The sequence below is a fragment of the Perca flavescens genome, chromosome 5 (genome assembly GCF_004354835.1).
Source record: "Perca flavescens isolate YP-PL-M2 chromosome 5, PFLA_1.0, whole genome shotgun sequence".
Taxonomy (NCBI): domain Eukaryota; kingdom Metazoa; phylum Chordata; class Actinopteri; order Perciformes; family Percidae; genus Perca; species Perca flavescens.
Window position 1 is genome coordinate 24790979 of NC_041335.1, and position 14885 is coordinate 24805863.

Genomic DNA, 14885 nt, shown 5'->3' on the forward strand with positions numbered 1-14885 from the left:
GGCAGAGCAGGATACCCAGGGCTCGGCTGGGGGAACGCATATTAATGTTAAAAAACCTCATAAAGTGAAATTTTCATGCCATGGGACCTTTTAAAGTAGAGATTGCCATGCTTGCTCTGGTCTCTGTCTTTGGTTCAGAATAGAACTGAAACAATTAGTCAATCAGTCGAACAATGGAATATTAATTGGCAACTATTTTTCATATTTCATTAAGTATTTGAGCCATTTTTTAAGCAAAATAGAAAACGTTCTTTGGCTCCAGCGTAAATGTTTTTAGTATTTGCTGCTTTTCTCTGATTCATGTCATCCTAAAGATGTTGGTTAGACTTCACCATGTGAAACTTGTGTTGGGCATTTTTCACTCTTTTCTGACATTTTATTTTATTTCTTAACGGTTATTGAGAAAGTAAAACTAACTGAAAATGGAAAATAATCATTTGTTTTAGTTCAGAAAAAAATGTGGGCAGGCTATGGCCTGGTGTTGCAAATTACTTTTCTTTTTCATTACTGTTTTTAATTGGAAGTCAGCCTGTCTCCCCACCTGCTCGTTCATGCCCAGACCTCCCACCTGCCTCTCATTCAGGTTTGGAGCCATTGGTCTGGCAGGGTGTCAGGCTGACCGGGGTCCAGCTCAGCTCCGTTTCCTTCAGCAGCGAGTCTGCTTTGTTCAAGGCTCCCACAGTCAGATTGACTGAAATTGCTGATGTAGCATCTTAGGCAGACAGGGTCACAGATTCAGGACACACACAGTCTTTCCTTCTGAATTTCCTAAGACAAGATTTCACATGTGCTTCATTAGGACAATACGAGAACTCAGTAGCTCCGTTTATTCTGTATTTTCGCTAGTAGTTCACCAGCATCAAAGGTGAAACTCCTTCACTGCGTTGTCCTTAAGGGGCCTGCCAGTTGAATTGTGCCCTGTAGAGTTGTTTTGTGTTTTGACCTTCCTCAAACCTTCTGAGTGTTCCTCTGGCACTTACGATGAACAAAACCATGTTTCCTGCCACCACCGGCCGCCGCCCTAATCTACAGAAAACCCCCAAGCTTGTTGGCTTTCTGATCCAGCTGGCAGCATGCAGTAGGTCAGCTGTCTTGATTACAGTTATAAATATAACTCTTGTTTAATTTTGTTAATGTTTTGCTTTTAATTCAAATCGCTGATAGACATCCTATACTGTAAACACACAGTCAATAAAAGTGGGGCAGCGGAAATACTTTAACATTATCCCTTTGATCTGACCTCTTTACTGCTGACCTGTCCACAACACTATCTGTCTAACAGTTTTTTCACATGCTCTGCTAAGTGTTCCCTTAACAGACATTTCCCGCTGTACATCTATTGTATGATGTACTGTAAACTCACACACATAGGCACACACACACACACACACACACACACACACACACACACACACACACACACATACACATGATGAGTTCCTGGACAAACCATTATTGTCAGGAAATGCAGATGGTTAATTTGCCCCACATTAGAAACGGCACCATGTGTCCCTAAAGAGGGCACATTATCTCCTGTTTCGGCACATTTTGGGCATACACAATTTTTTATCTTCATCTCAATTTGTAAAAGTAAGTATGCTTCAGTGGTGCTTCTGTGCAGTCTGAATTTGTTTCCGTTTCCGTCCGTGTATTTCAAATCTACACAGTAGCCCTGATTTTAATCAACAGAACTCGCTGCATTTATATGCATTTAATTAATATGATTATTCCTGGCTTTTAAATTCCTGTTTCGCTTTAACAGGCAATGGGATTACAAGACACAATTTTAATGCAGCTGAATTCCTGCTGTAGAAACCTGAAAAGTTAACCATGTATATTCTCAAACAGGTTTGTGAATGTTCTTTTACATGCAAATGTGTATAAAATAAATACCAGTACAGGGAGCAATCCATCAGATAAATAAATTCTCATTGCTGTGTGTCTTCCCAAAATGATTCAGTCGAAGCTATGACTGACACTGTACAAAACTGTACTCATCTTCTTGTTGAGCCAATCATTAAATAAGTTGTTTTTCACAGCTGAACCGCGAGGCTTTGTGTAAAATTTAAACACTAGTACACAGTACAAATTCTCTGACTATTAAAAAAAGGCAGCGTCATATCACTAAATACTAGTAAATGGGTTTCTTATGACATTTTACACTTAATATATGTAATAATTCCAGAGCTTTTACAAAGGATCAGATTCTTCACTAATTTCAGACAATAGTAGCTATCGAAAATATGCTCTGTGCCTTTACTGATTTATCACAGTAGTCTGGTTTCTTGTGTGCTTGTAAACGTAGTCATTGTAAATGGTAAGCGTCATAGTCATGCTCCTTTATCTCTTTAAGTGTCTCTCAGGAGAACAAATGTATCTGGCTCGAGTATTTGTTGGTTCGATCAGATTAGTTGAAGTAGCTACTAGCTCTTATGTATACGTGCCTGAGTCCTTCCCTACAGTTCAGTACAGTGTAGCAGGGCATCAGGCCTTCCTTTTGAGATTAGAGCACCAGCAGCCATGAACCTGCCACAAAGCCGAGTGCTGGAGGATGATTAATAACCCGCGTTTCTCCAACAGTATTTATTAGTTGTTGTTTTTTACTGGGCACTTTCTCACCAATCGGAGTTATTTGTCTCTCAGTAAATAGGAACAACCCCCCTACCACACCCCACCTCTCTCAAGGAAGAGCGCAGCTTGTACAGAACAATATAAGTTTCCTGCAATGTGTCAAGAGTGTTTTACTGACAAGACACAACCTGCTGCCCTTTGCAGCTCAGGCTCACAAACAAAGTTAACAAACCTCTCATCATGCTTTCATCCCCTTAGTTCTGCTTGCCTCTCGCTCAGTCCTTCCTCTCCTGGCAGTGCCTCATTCAGCTGCCTCTTACTTTCTTCCTCTGCATCTTTGTGTCCTCCTTTTATTTATTTTGTAATTTGCTCTAATGCCAATTTCCTTCACCGGGGTCACTTTGGTCTCTAGCTCATAAGTTGCCCTGAGGAGGGTATATTGAGGGACTGATCCTCTCAGTCTGGGACCTTAAAGTCATATCCTGTGCAGGGCTTTAGTCTCAAACTGCTTCGCTGGCTGTTTTCTGTTTGAACATAAAGGACCAGATTGATTAATGTTTGGACTGGAATCCTGATGGAAGCAAAAACTTACAAATGACTACTTTTGCATCTGTTTTTAAAAACCAGAAAACATTGAAATAAAATATGATCCAGTTTAACCAGTATCAGTGGTAGTGCCGTAAAGCGTTATTGCGCTTCTCCCGGGAGATCGTACACATGCCAAAGTTACATAGTACAAGAATAGGCGTTCAAGGGCGCACGTTGGGAATGACAGAGGCACCATTCTCCCTATTTCAAGTCAGTGTAGCATAAAAATAATTTTTAAGGTAAAATGGTAACATAATATTGCTTTAACTGAATATCTTCAGACAGTTATTCAGACAAAACCTTGAGCTTTAGGAAATTGTGACAGAATGTTTATTTGAGAAAAAACTTTATTTCACAAGGTAAAAATGTGTCCAAATATTAGTATTTCTATCAAGTAATCAAGCTTGTGTGCTTTTTTCTTTTTTGCAGTGCAACAGTGTACAAAAACACGGATGTGGTTGCCTTTCTGATATAAAAAACTGAAGTAAGTTTAAAAAGTGTAAGAAAGTCGCATTCAACACTTTAATTATGATCAAAGGTTATCTGAAGACCAGAAGCATTTTTGCCACAGACCTCACTGTCACAGTTTTCCCCTTATTGTCTGACTCGCTGTCTTCTCCCCCAGCCGCTCCACCATACCCCCGCTGTGTGAAGCAGCTTTACGGCCCCGCTGGGACACATTATGAGTGCTGGACTGCTCGTACCGGCCAGTATTGTCACCAGTTTCTTTTTTAAATAGCAATAACGGTCAGATCAGTAAAGCTCGAAAGGGAAATTATGAGGCAGGTATAGGCAGCTGATCAATGATGTGAATTTAATGTTCAATTAATTTCTTAATATTCTTTCTTTGTACGTGTCTAGGCAGGCGCCCCATGAGTAAAAGTTGAATGGTGATTAATTCACTGCTCCTTTGTGTGTTTGTGTGTTAGTTAGTTTATGAGTCCTTGGTTGGTTTATGCCCAGTCCTTTTCCTGCCACTGTTTCAAACACCCGGGTATATTTATGCTTCTGCCCTCAAGCAGTCATTGTGCCAGGGCATGCTCCATGTCTCTGCAGATTTTAAAACAATAAATATGCGTTTTTCCTCATGGAGCAAGCAGCTCTATTACGCACAATCACCTGTTCTCAAGTAAAGAAAGTACAAGCCAGCTACAGTGTGAAAACAAGTTTCATTGTTAGAGGGCAAACCTGAAAAGATGGTTTCCGGACTTTGCAGTGCTGCTAATGAGTCACTTTTTGCTGTTGAGTTTGCTGTTGAGAACCCTTTTGATTACCAGACCAAGTTACAAAAACCTGATGTGTGGTTGAAATACTAAACTCGCACTATCCCCTTGTAAATCTCACTTAGACAAGATTACATGAATAGCTTGATTGTTCCTCCCCATGCTCTTTGATCAGAGAGAGAGAGGTGGGTGGTCTTAACTGTACTAATACTTAGCCCAGACAATAGGAGTGCGGGTGTGTTTGTGCATGTGTATGCGTGCAAGTGTGTTGATCACCATAACTTCTATGATGCCTTCGCGTTGCCATGGTTGTGGTGACTTCCTCTGTACTTTCAGTGCCTTAGGACAAATCCAGCTGTTCTCGCCCGGTCTGTTCCAGTCTGGACTGTCCACCCAGTCTCAGACTCGGACTGAATATATCTGGAATGTGTTTCTGTGCATGCAAGTGTCTTTAATCCCGTGAACAAAAAGGTATTGTTTTTTCAGTGCTGCTGTGTGTCAGAGTCTGTGCTGTATGGGTACTTTTAGAAGGAGATGATATTTGAACAGTCAGAGGGATTTGCTCTGTAGATGGTCTGAAGGTCATTCTCCATCTACAAAGCTCCACAAACGTAACGCGTAAACTCCTACTCGCCAGATTATACCAGTTCAGTTCAGTTGTGTGTGTGTGTGTGCGTGTGTGTGTGTGCGTGTGTTTGTGCGTGTGTTTGTGTGTGTGTGTGTGTGTGTGTGTGTGTGTGTGTGTGTGTGTGTGTGTGTGTGGCTGGCTGGTATGAGGTCTAAATCCCTCCGACCCCCCCTAGTTCAGGTATTGTTGGGGCTCCCTCTCCCCCTCAGACTCCCTGCAGGCAGGAGAGAGCCGGTTAGTTGAAAGGCGTTTCCTGGCAAGAGAGAAGCATTTGTTCTCATGTGTCTTAAGGTTAGCAAATTACGTTTGGAAACTAAAGAATAGTAGTAGGAATCAGCTTTGTCTTTTCGTGCTGTATGTAATATGTGTTGTTTGAAATATTAATTACAGTGACGCACAGCTCACTACTCTTCAGTTAGTCAGTGTAAATATATATATTTCCTTGCAAATGTACTTAAAAGCCACATTGATGCCTTGTGTGAGAGACTGACTAAATTGTAGCCTTTTTATATAGAGAATTCTTGTCTTGCTTTGTTGGCTGAAGATGGTGGAGATGCCGGTACTCATAACGGTACTTTATTTTTTATCAAAAAGTGCTTTGGCCCTTTATTATATTTTACATAGTTTATTGGCTATGGACAGTTGGAATTCATCAGACCCATTGGTTCAGCTTTTATGAAATGTAAGAACTCTCACCTGGATTGTAACTTTTTATTACTATTAAATACTGCCTGTTGCATATGGTGGTAACATATCACCTCAAGTTAGCTCTTTGCAGAGTGTAAGTGCAGAGATTTCTGTGTCACTGAAATGGATTTAGTAGGGGGAAAGTAAGCAGTTGTTTTATTCACTTATACTGTATGTAGACACATAGTTGAACCTACAGGATTCTCAGAAGGGATAGAGAGCTCTCAGTAGAACAGATTTAACGCTCACCATGGCCAGGATTTTCCTTTAATAAACTGCAGTCTTGAAAAAAAGAGGGCCCCTGTCCCTCAATGTGTTTTCTCCGTATGAAAAGGGTTTTAAAGCGGCTGAAAGCTGATCAGATCTACTACTTCTAATGGCAATGATGCACTGTTTCCTTCCCATGGCCACTCTGCAGAAGTTGGCAGGCAGCTGTGAGGTTACATAAACATTACCTCTGAATTTGAGATCTTTGCTCTTCTCAATCAGGGTTGATTAGTGTCGAGCCTATGAGTGTTGAGATGCAGTTTGATTGTTTTGCTTTGTTGACTTTTTTTTCTTTCTCTCTGCATTGTTTATTTCCTAAGAATGCTCTGGTACATGTTTTGTACTTCCAAGTATTGTTCCCTGTAAGAGTTTTAGTTTAATGGATACAAACACCATGCCAGGCCAGAGGAGGCTTAGTTCTGTCCTGAACAGTCACACTACAACTGTATTATTGTAAGTGTGCTTGTGCATGCGGTTGCCTGTTGAATATCAGGCCTGCCGTGCTCACCACAATCCCCTCTTTTGTCTCTTTGCTCTTTTCTTCGGCAGGTATTTGTTTTCTGCCAATGTTGTTTGTCCAGGGTCCATTTGTCATTGCGTAGGAGTCATTCATATTTTGTGGGTTTGCTTGTGAGAATGAACGAATCATAAAAATATTATTCCCTCGTCAGGTTCATGTGATGAAACGGTTGATCCCCGTAATGATGGGTTTTACACCCTGTTTCTTTATGATTGGAGGTTTTGGTTAAACCTACTGTGCCATTGCAGAAAAACTGCTTAGCCTCGTCTCCCACGACATCACCCTGTGTAATTATATCTATGTATAGACCTGCGGGGATGCTATATTTGGGCTACACATAACCAGTACAGTATATTTAATACGGCTATTCCTAGAGCTGAAATAGCCATGACTTTACACTGGAAATGCATGCTTCACCTGCTATTTGTCTCATATCTAACCCATTTTCTAGCTCGAAATTGGCCTCCACCCTCTCTCACTTATCATAACTGCCTGAAATGACGGAATCATTTCCACAAACAATGCAGCATATTCAGCAATGTGAGCCAGAAACATGAGGCCATAAATCTTCGGCTTCCTTTTCTAATTAATACTGATGCAGAATCTTGTGTGGCATTGTTGGTCCCCTGCCCTGGCAGCATTGGGTGGACCTGCACGGCCAACCATAACAGCACAGGGAGGGAGGGATGGGGGTGGGGGGGGGCTGTATTATAGCCGCACAGGATGGTCATAAAATCAAAATGGCTTCCACTGCCAACATGTCCGTGCCAATAAAAATACACAACTTTGAGAAGGAGGCTGGCGTAACATTAGGGATTACGACCTACATTGTGTACAGTAAATCAACAGGAGACTACAGGGATTTGGAGCAGGCAGTGATTTTGACATCTGATGATCCCTGAAAGTCTTGATTATAGGTGTCAGGCTATACTAAGCACATGTTACGGAACAGAATAATTCAGGTAAACAGCCATTTTGCAGCTTTTGGCTTACCAAGGTCTGGAAACAGATGATGGCAGACAACGGACTCATGCTTGTGTGATGAGCCAGATATTGTTTCTGGATGTTTAATGGTGGTTTGGATTCATAAAATATGTTACACTATCTTTGTTGGTTGTTCAGTTAACTGGTTATTTAGTGTCTATTTAGTCTTTCAGTTAGATTTTTCCTGTTTCATTGGATTTTTATCTAAGTTTGTCTCTACCTTATCTACTTGTGTGACTGGATTTGTTGTTTGTTTCATTTTTTCCTGCTATTGTGTCACAAATGTTTATTTTACCCAAAAGTTTCCCCAGAGAGTTTCTCAAAATTCTTTATGCTCTGCCCCACCAGAGTGATGTTTATCCAGCCTCCATGTTCGACAGATCTGTAAATCATGTGTGTTTGAGTGAATGAAGGAAGAAGAGGCTCTGCTCCTGAGTCATGCTCTCCTCTGAGTCCTGCAAAGCCTGTTTGTTTTTAGATCTGCCCCACAACAATACCCGAGTCTCCCCGAGCACACACTATCTCACACACACTGCGCACAGAGCTCACTGAGAAAACAAGCAACAGCCATAACAAGGGCTCAAACAGGAGCTGTACTCTGTAGGAAAACCTGTGCTCACTTCCCAGGCTCCTGGCTGACTGACCACTGTCCTTTTATACACTACAGTACATGAAAGTCCCCCTAAAAGTCAGTAAAACAACAATTGACATTTTTTGGCTCCATTACATAAGAATGCATTGTGGATTTAAAAACTCTGCTCTTGGGAAAACAAAAGAAAAATGCAGCTTTGATGTTTAGAATAATAAATACGGACATCTGTCCCCGAGGTAGCAGGGAAGAAAGCGCCTTTGTTTTAACTTGTTTCTACACCGGTCGGCCTTTGAATAAAGGAGGGTGAGAACTTTGTTTCTGACTCTGAAACACGCACAGACCATTATTATTTTTCACCTGTCTACCCTTTCTGTCTCACCCTTCTTTTCATCCATGGGGGGCTTTAATTAAATGTGTTGCTGCAACAACTATAGTCTATAGAGCTCTCTTACTTTCGGTTTATGGGTCAGCGTGGCAGTTGTTATTTTGTCCATATGACTCACACTTTAATACACACATGTTATATACATATATTTAGATAAATTACGGAAGTCTGTGCCATTCTGGAATTGGATGTAGATTTTATCTTTTATTGTCAAGTATTCTTTAAGATACTATAAGATAAACTACAAGTACAGTACAACTAAAAATAAACTACAGTACAAGAACAGATGCATAGTGTGTGGATATGTACTAGCAGCACGGTGGCTCAGTGGTTGGCACTTCTGCCTCACAGCAAGAAGGTTCGAGTCCCAGGCCTTTCTGTGTGGTATTTGCATGTTCTCCCCATGCTTGTGTGGGTTTTCTCCATGTGCTCTGGTTTCTTTCCACCATAAAGACATGTAACTAGGACTACAGTTGAAAATTAGCTGACTGGTTAACACTGCCGCATTTACAGAAATGTTGATTAATGTGCATTGTCCTAATCAAATAAATAAATCTTAAAAAGTAACTTAAAAAAAACTAGAATACTATATACATAAGAGCATCAAGTACACACAAAATGAAACACAAATACAAAATTGAAAGGTAAAAAAAAAAGTTTTACAAATGTAGACATTTTTATTAAAAGATATTTCGTGAGGAGACTGGTCCTTAGTGGTTGTGACGGTGAGGATGTTTTACTGTTTTTCAATCAAGTGCTTTTCTACATCCTTGGTTTCTGCACTGTTTGAGTACAGATTGTTAATAGAAAGTCAAGCTGCCCCTCCGGTAGTGTCTGCAGTGACACCTCTGCAGGGTTCAATGGTCGCGTTTTCCCTCTGCAATGGGACGTGTCAGGAGGTCACGACCCTGCCGGCTCACCCTAGGTTTCTCTTGTGTCCAGATCCTGGATGAGATCGCAGAGCATGGGATCAGAATTTATCAGCTACCTGACGCCGACTCTGACGAGGACGAGGAGTTCAAGGAGCAGACCAGAGTCCTGAAGGTATATAGATACCATTGTCTTCCTGTTCATCATTGCTGTGCTTTATTTCACCCCCCTTCTCTCTGATACCTTTATTTTCCAAACCCTTTTTCTGACTTTGTTTCTCTCTGGGGATCCTCTTACATTTATCTTCCACTCCCAGGCGAGCATTCCCTTTGCTGTGATTGGTTCCAACCAGCTGATTGAGGTGAAGGGGAAGAAGATCCGTGGTCGTCTCTACCCCTGGGGAGTTGTTGAAGTGGAGAACCCTGAGCACAATGACTTCCTCAAACTACGCACCATGCTTGTGTGAGTCTCCTTGGCAACAAAACTGCTTAAGTAATAGGATTTTCGGAAAGAACGTCTTTTAAAACCTCGACAGAACTTTATCTTCATTAAGCGTGTTTTTAAAGGACGATTTAAAAAAAAAAAAAAAAAAAAAACATTTACATTGAGTCTCTACTGCCTCCCAGTGTGTGAAGAAAGCATTGCATGTCTGTTTGTTGCAGGACCCACATGCAAGACCTCCAGGAGGTAACTCAAGATCTGCATTATGAGAACTTCCGTTCAGAGAGGCTGAAGAGAGTGGGCGGGTGAGACACTGTTTTTATATCACTTAATCAGCACATGTTGCTCTATTTCAACATAGGTTTTTAAACTAAAGTGTTTTGTTTCTGTGCAGGGATGCGGATGAGGATGTGATGGACAAGGATCAGATCCTGCTACAGAAAGAGGCAGAGGTAAGGGCACAAAAAAAACACATTAGCGGAAAGGTTCAGAGTTTCAAGTTCATATTAATACAATACTCACATGCCATATGTACAGTATCTTATAAGAGTTATTGGTCGGCGTAATAATTCCTCTCGTTAGGGGCTGTGAAATGTGCAACTCTAATTTAGGAAATAGGGGACAAAATCAACAGTTCTTCCATCGCTCTGTGCAACAAGATAAAACAAGTTAAGTTGTAGAACATTTTCTAAGGTTTAATACTAGGCAACAGGGTTAAGTTGAAGGACAGTTAACAGCCAAACGACCATGCCACTGCACAATGTGTGCATAAAACTCAACATCACTGACAACTAAACCATTACCCAAATCATGCTTGTGGAGCATATTGGTTTCAATTCATTTTAGTACACTCAGAATCAACCCATAGACCAGTCCCTCCAGAAAAACGCGATTATGCGATCGCATAATTCAATGCATAATCAGCCAAAGTCCGCATATTTATGCGGGGGGCGCATTTTTTCAAATACGCCGCATAAATTGCAGATTTCCGCGCAAAATATGCGGAGCTTGCGTGATTTCATAATCCCCGCATTTTCATTGCAAAAAAGTCACATAATATATCTTAGCAGAAAGTTGAAAAATGTTGCGTTTATTATACACAAGAGCAGCCATTTTCCCCTGTTGCCATGCCATAATTACGCAACGTGTTGGGGAATCACTTTTTTCCCCCCCGCAATTTCATCGCATAAAATTGCATAAATATCCTGCATATTCCATCGCACTTTTTAAGAAAACGTGCCGCATAATCACAAAAAAACACATTTTTCTGAAAGGACTGATAGACACTTTAAACCTGCTCAACATAGCTAATGCATTATAATTAAACACATCCGCACTGGTTTCCATTAAAGTCACAGAACTACACAGAAGGAATGTAAATCTCCACTTTTTAAATTAGTTCCAGGAAAAAATATTGTTTTATGAGCGAAATCATAATTACAGTGCGTTATGAATTGTAGGTGGTTGTATCACCTGAACATCTCATTTTGAAAACTTAAACAATTCGGCAAAATATTTCAAATGGTTAAATATGGCTGCATGCTTTGGTAAATTGGTACTTATGAAAGGTGTAAATATCTGTGCAATGAACTGTATCTCTATTTTAGTGTACACATGAGTATTGTATTAAGACAGATTAAGATCAAACCTTTAAAAACACACGAGTATCTGATCACTTAAACCTCAGTAACCCGTGTTAGTAAGTACATGTGCCCTGAGCACGGTGTATAATGAAATGTAAATAAAGACTCCGCCAGACTGTGTAGAAAAACGGCTTTGTCATCAATGTTATGGCCCTGGTTTTACTGACGGTCAATTCTTCAGTGTTATATATTTTAGAAGGAGAAAAAAAGTTGTATTCATTTTCACCCCACGATCTTCTATTTGTATTGTTTACATTTTGGGTAACGGAGCCTGCATGTCACTAGGCAATAACCTGTTTCCTGATTGCTCTTGATTGGCCTGTTTGTGTTGCTGGTGCAGCGCAACATAGAGAGCGGGCGGGGTCCAATCAGAGCTGTTTGTAAACAATGTGCCCAGGCAGGATATGCCATCACATCCTGTCTGGATGTCCGGGCCCAGTTTTATGGTGGGAATAACCTCCGTTATGTAGGTAGCCCAAAACACAAAGCTGGAGAGACATTTGTTTACGGGTTGTCAGTGTTTGGGGTGGGAGGTAAGATCACAGTAACTATATATATATGTGTGTGTGTGTGTGTGTGTGTGTGTGTGTGTGTGTGTGTGTGTGTATATATATATATATATATATATATATATATATATATGTATGTATATTTATATATATATGTATGTATGTATGTCCCTAGGTAAGTAAGTAATCTTACCTTATTTTATTTGTATTAAATCTAGGTTGAATATAAACATTTTAAATCAATGTTAAACCTAGAATTAATATTCATTTTCAAGTTTAGCTAGGTGCACATCTCTCTCTCTCTCTCTCTCTCTCTCTCTCTCTCTCTCTCTCTCTCTCTCTCTCTCTCTCTCTCTCCAAACACATAAGACCAGATGAGAGAGGGCTACATAGGATTGATAATAAAAACTTCTCAGAAGATGAATCGTTTGAAATTGAATGTCTATTATCAGCCACAAGATGGCGATAGACATCATAGAAAGCTACAGAAGAGTTTATTGTTTAACAGTGGGACTCATGATAGTTTTAAAAGCTTTACATCCTCATTATCTGTCTCAATAGATCATTCACTTATTGATGGGCTCATCTATGCTTTATTTATTTTAAAACACTTTATTCATCTGCTATTACAGTCACTGTGCTGATATAAATATAGATTTTTATCATTACAACATATTGATTTACTCCTCATTTGATTGAATAATGACCATATGCAAACCTCTGTTTTGTGTAATGGTAAAGAAAATCTCAAGTTACAACACTTTAAACCTATTTCAAGTGGAAGTCCATGAGATGCTTTTTCATGTAGGTGATGTCTTTTGGTGTTAACTGCTCATCGCCTTGTTGTTTCGGCACCTGCCAATCAGTCAGCGTATGTTCTCTATTGAAGTTTGTCTCTCTGTAGATTGCACTTCCTTTCTTTGTCTGTTCTGTCATTGTGGTTTGCCTTAATATGTGGTTGGACAACATGTTATACAACTTTCAAGCATACTGAACCTTTAAGAACACAAGCATCTGATTGGTTAAACCATGGAGCATACATTTCTATTCACCCCAACTGTTGAAGGTTTAAACCTATTAAGGAAGTGTTTTACCAGCAAGTCAAACCAGGAATCCCATTAGCTCTTCAGTTTGGCTTTATTTAATTTAGAAAAAGAAACGCCATGAACTTGTTTCCTGATTGCTCTTAATTAGCCTGCTACTCTCTCTATAGTTTGTGCTTCTTTAAAAAAGAAGTCTATTAAACTTAAAGATTATATGTTCTTTTATGGGTTGAGAAAATTCTCCTATTTATTAAGCTAAATAAAACCATTTTAAAAACCCATTTGATTATCTGAAAAATACATTGTCACAAAGCAGAAAACAAGGCTGATTTTCTCTGCTAATGACAAGTTGACATTTTGGAGTTTTCACAGGACAGCAACGTTATGCCTACTAGGCAGATCATAAGAGCAGAGTAAGTGTAAGAAAAGACAGATACATATTTCCTGTTTCAAGCTTCTGGTTTTACTTTAGAACACACATTAGGTCCTAAATATCATCAACCATGCTGGTTAGAAAGTAAAACCAAAAGATTGAATCAGCAGATATTCTTCTGTTTGTTTTTTTTGGAGTAACTCTACTCTTGAACACTGTAAATACCAGTGACTCTGCCTGGTTTTTCATCTTCTGTTTTTTCCAAATAAGACTGCTTTTTCTGCTGCCAGAAACATGAAACACTTCACTTCCCTGCAAGGATTTTCCATGCAAAGATCTACACACTACTGGGTGTTTTGGAAATATAAAAGTTTACTGAATTGTTTCTGAATTATGTTCCAAGATTTTTGACCATTCACTGATATAAGCAAACACTATGTTGAGAAAGAAAGAAAAATCGAAACATTTTAGACTGTAATTGTTGAAATATTAGAGATATCAATCAAGTGAGGAACAATATTGAAATTTATGGTGGAAAATTATAATGGTTACATGAAAAAAACTCCATCATTGTGATTTTGTTAACATTTTTCCTCTTTCTCTGTAGCTGAGACGCATGCAGCAGATGATCGCTCAGATGCAGGCACAGATGAAGATTAAATCAGACGAATGAAAGAGTCAGAGCAGAAGGGAAACTCGGTGATACCAACCCCCTCAACACACACACACACACACGTATATATGTATGTATGTGTGTATATATATATATATATATATATATATATATATATATATATATATATATATATATATATATATATATATATACACACACACACACACACACACACACACACACACGCACACGCACATGCACACATACCTGGTCCTCCTGAATCAATCACTGCCTGCTGCCATGCTACAGGTCCACCAGGATCAAGGATCAAATCATCTTTATCTGCACACCACTTCTTCTTCTTCCCTCCAAACATCCATCCATCACCACATATAGACCCGCTGATTATCTTATTTTTTTGTATAAGTTACAAGTTTGCCGAGTTGGACTGGGAAAAAAAAAAGTGAACACAACAATGTTTTGATACTGTATGACTATCATAGACATATCCATTATTTAGTCTTTGATCTTAATTATGACTCCACAGAGCTTCCAGCGATAATGGTACTAAGATGTTTTGCCATCACACTTCACACATCTTATTTACAGAAATATATGTATGAATTATGCATTTTGCTCAAGTCCAAGCTTCAGACGGCACCATTTTCCATTTATATTGCTATCAGGTTCTGACCGGTTTTGAACATATTTTAATTTAACGTGTTTTCTGTTAGCTTATGAGCCCATCACTTTTACCTCTGGATGATTTCAGACCTTCATTGCGTTAGTCTAATACTGCAATAAATATTATCACAGTAAAATGCAAGTGTGATTGTGAATGATGTAAACTGTCCATGCAGAGAACGAGGAATGCTTTGTCCCTAATTGTGCTAAATTAGAAACCTTATTTTGTAGCCAACACTACAGACTTAATTCTAGGCATTT

The 14885-nt window shown here is 39.5% G+C and overlaps 1 protein-coding gene across 2 annotated transcripts in view; it reads left to right on the plus strand.

Moving 5' to 3' along the window:
* zgc:63587 (septin-2) overlaps window positions 1–14093 on the plus strand; it is a 28306-nt gene extending 14213 nt beyond the window's left edge. Inside the window, exons 8-12 of one of the 2 annotated variants that reach the window (XM_028577790.1) lie at window positions 9388–9489; window positions 9632–9777; window positions 9978–10061; window positions 10151–10208; window positions 13932–14093. In XM_028577790.1, the coding sequence (XP_028433591.1) occupies window positions 9388–9489; window positions 9632–9777; window positions 9978–10061; window positions 10151–10208; window positions 13932–13997 (456 nt within the window). In that variant the 3' untranslated portion in view covers window positions 13998–14093. The remainder of the gene's footprint in view (window positions 1–9387; window positions 9490–9631; window positions 9778–9977; window positions 10062–10150; window positions 10209–13931) is intronic. The other variant, XM_028577789.1, reaches the window with a different exon arrangement.
* Window positions 14094–14885: the final 792 nt, after the last annotated feature.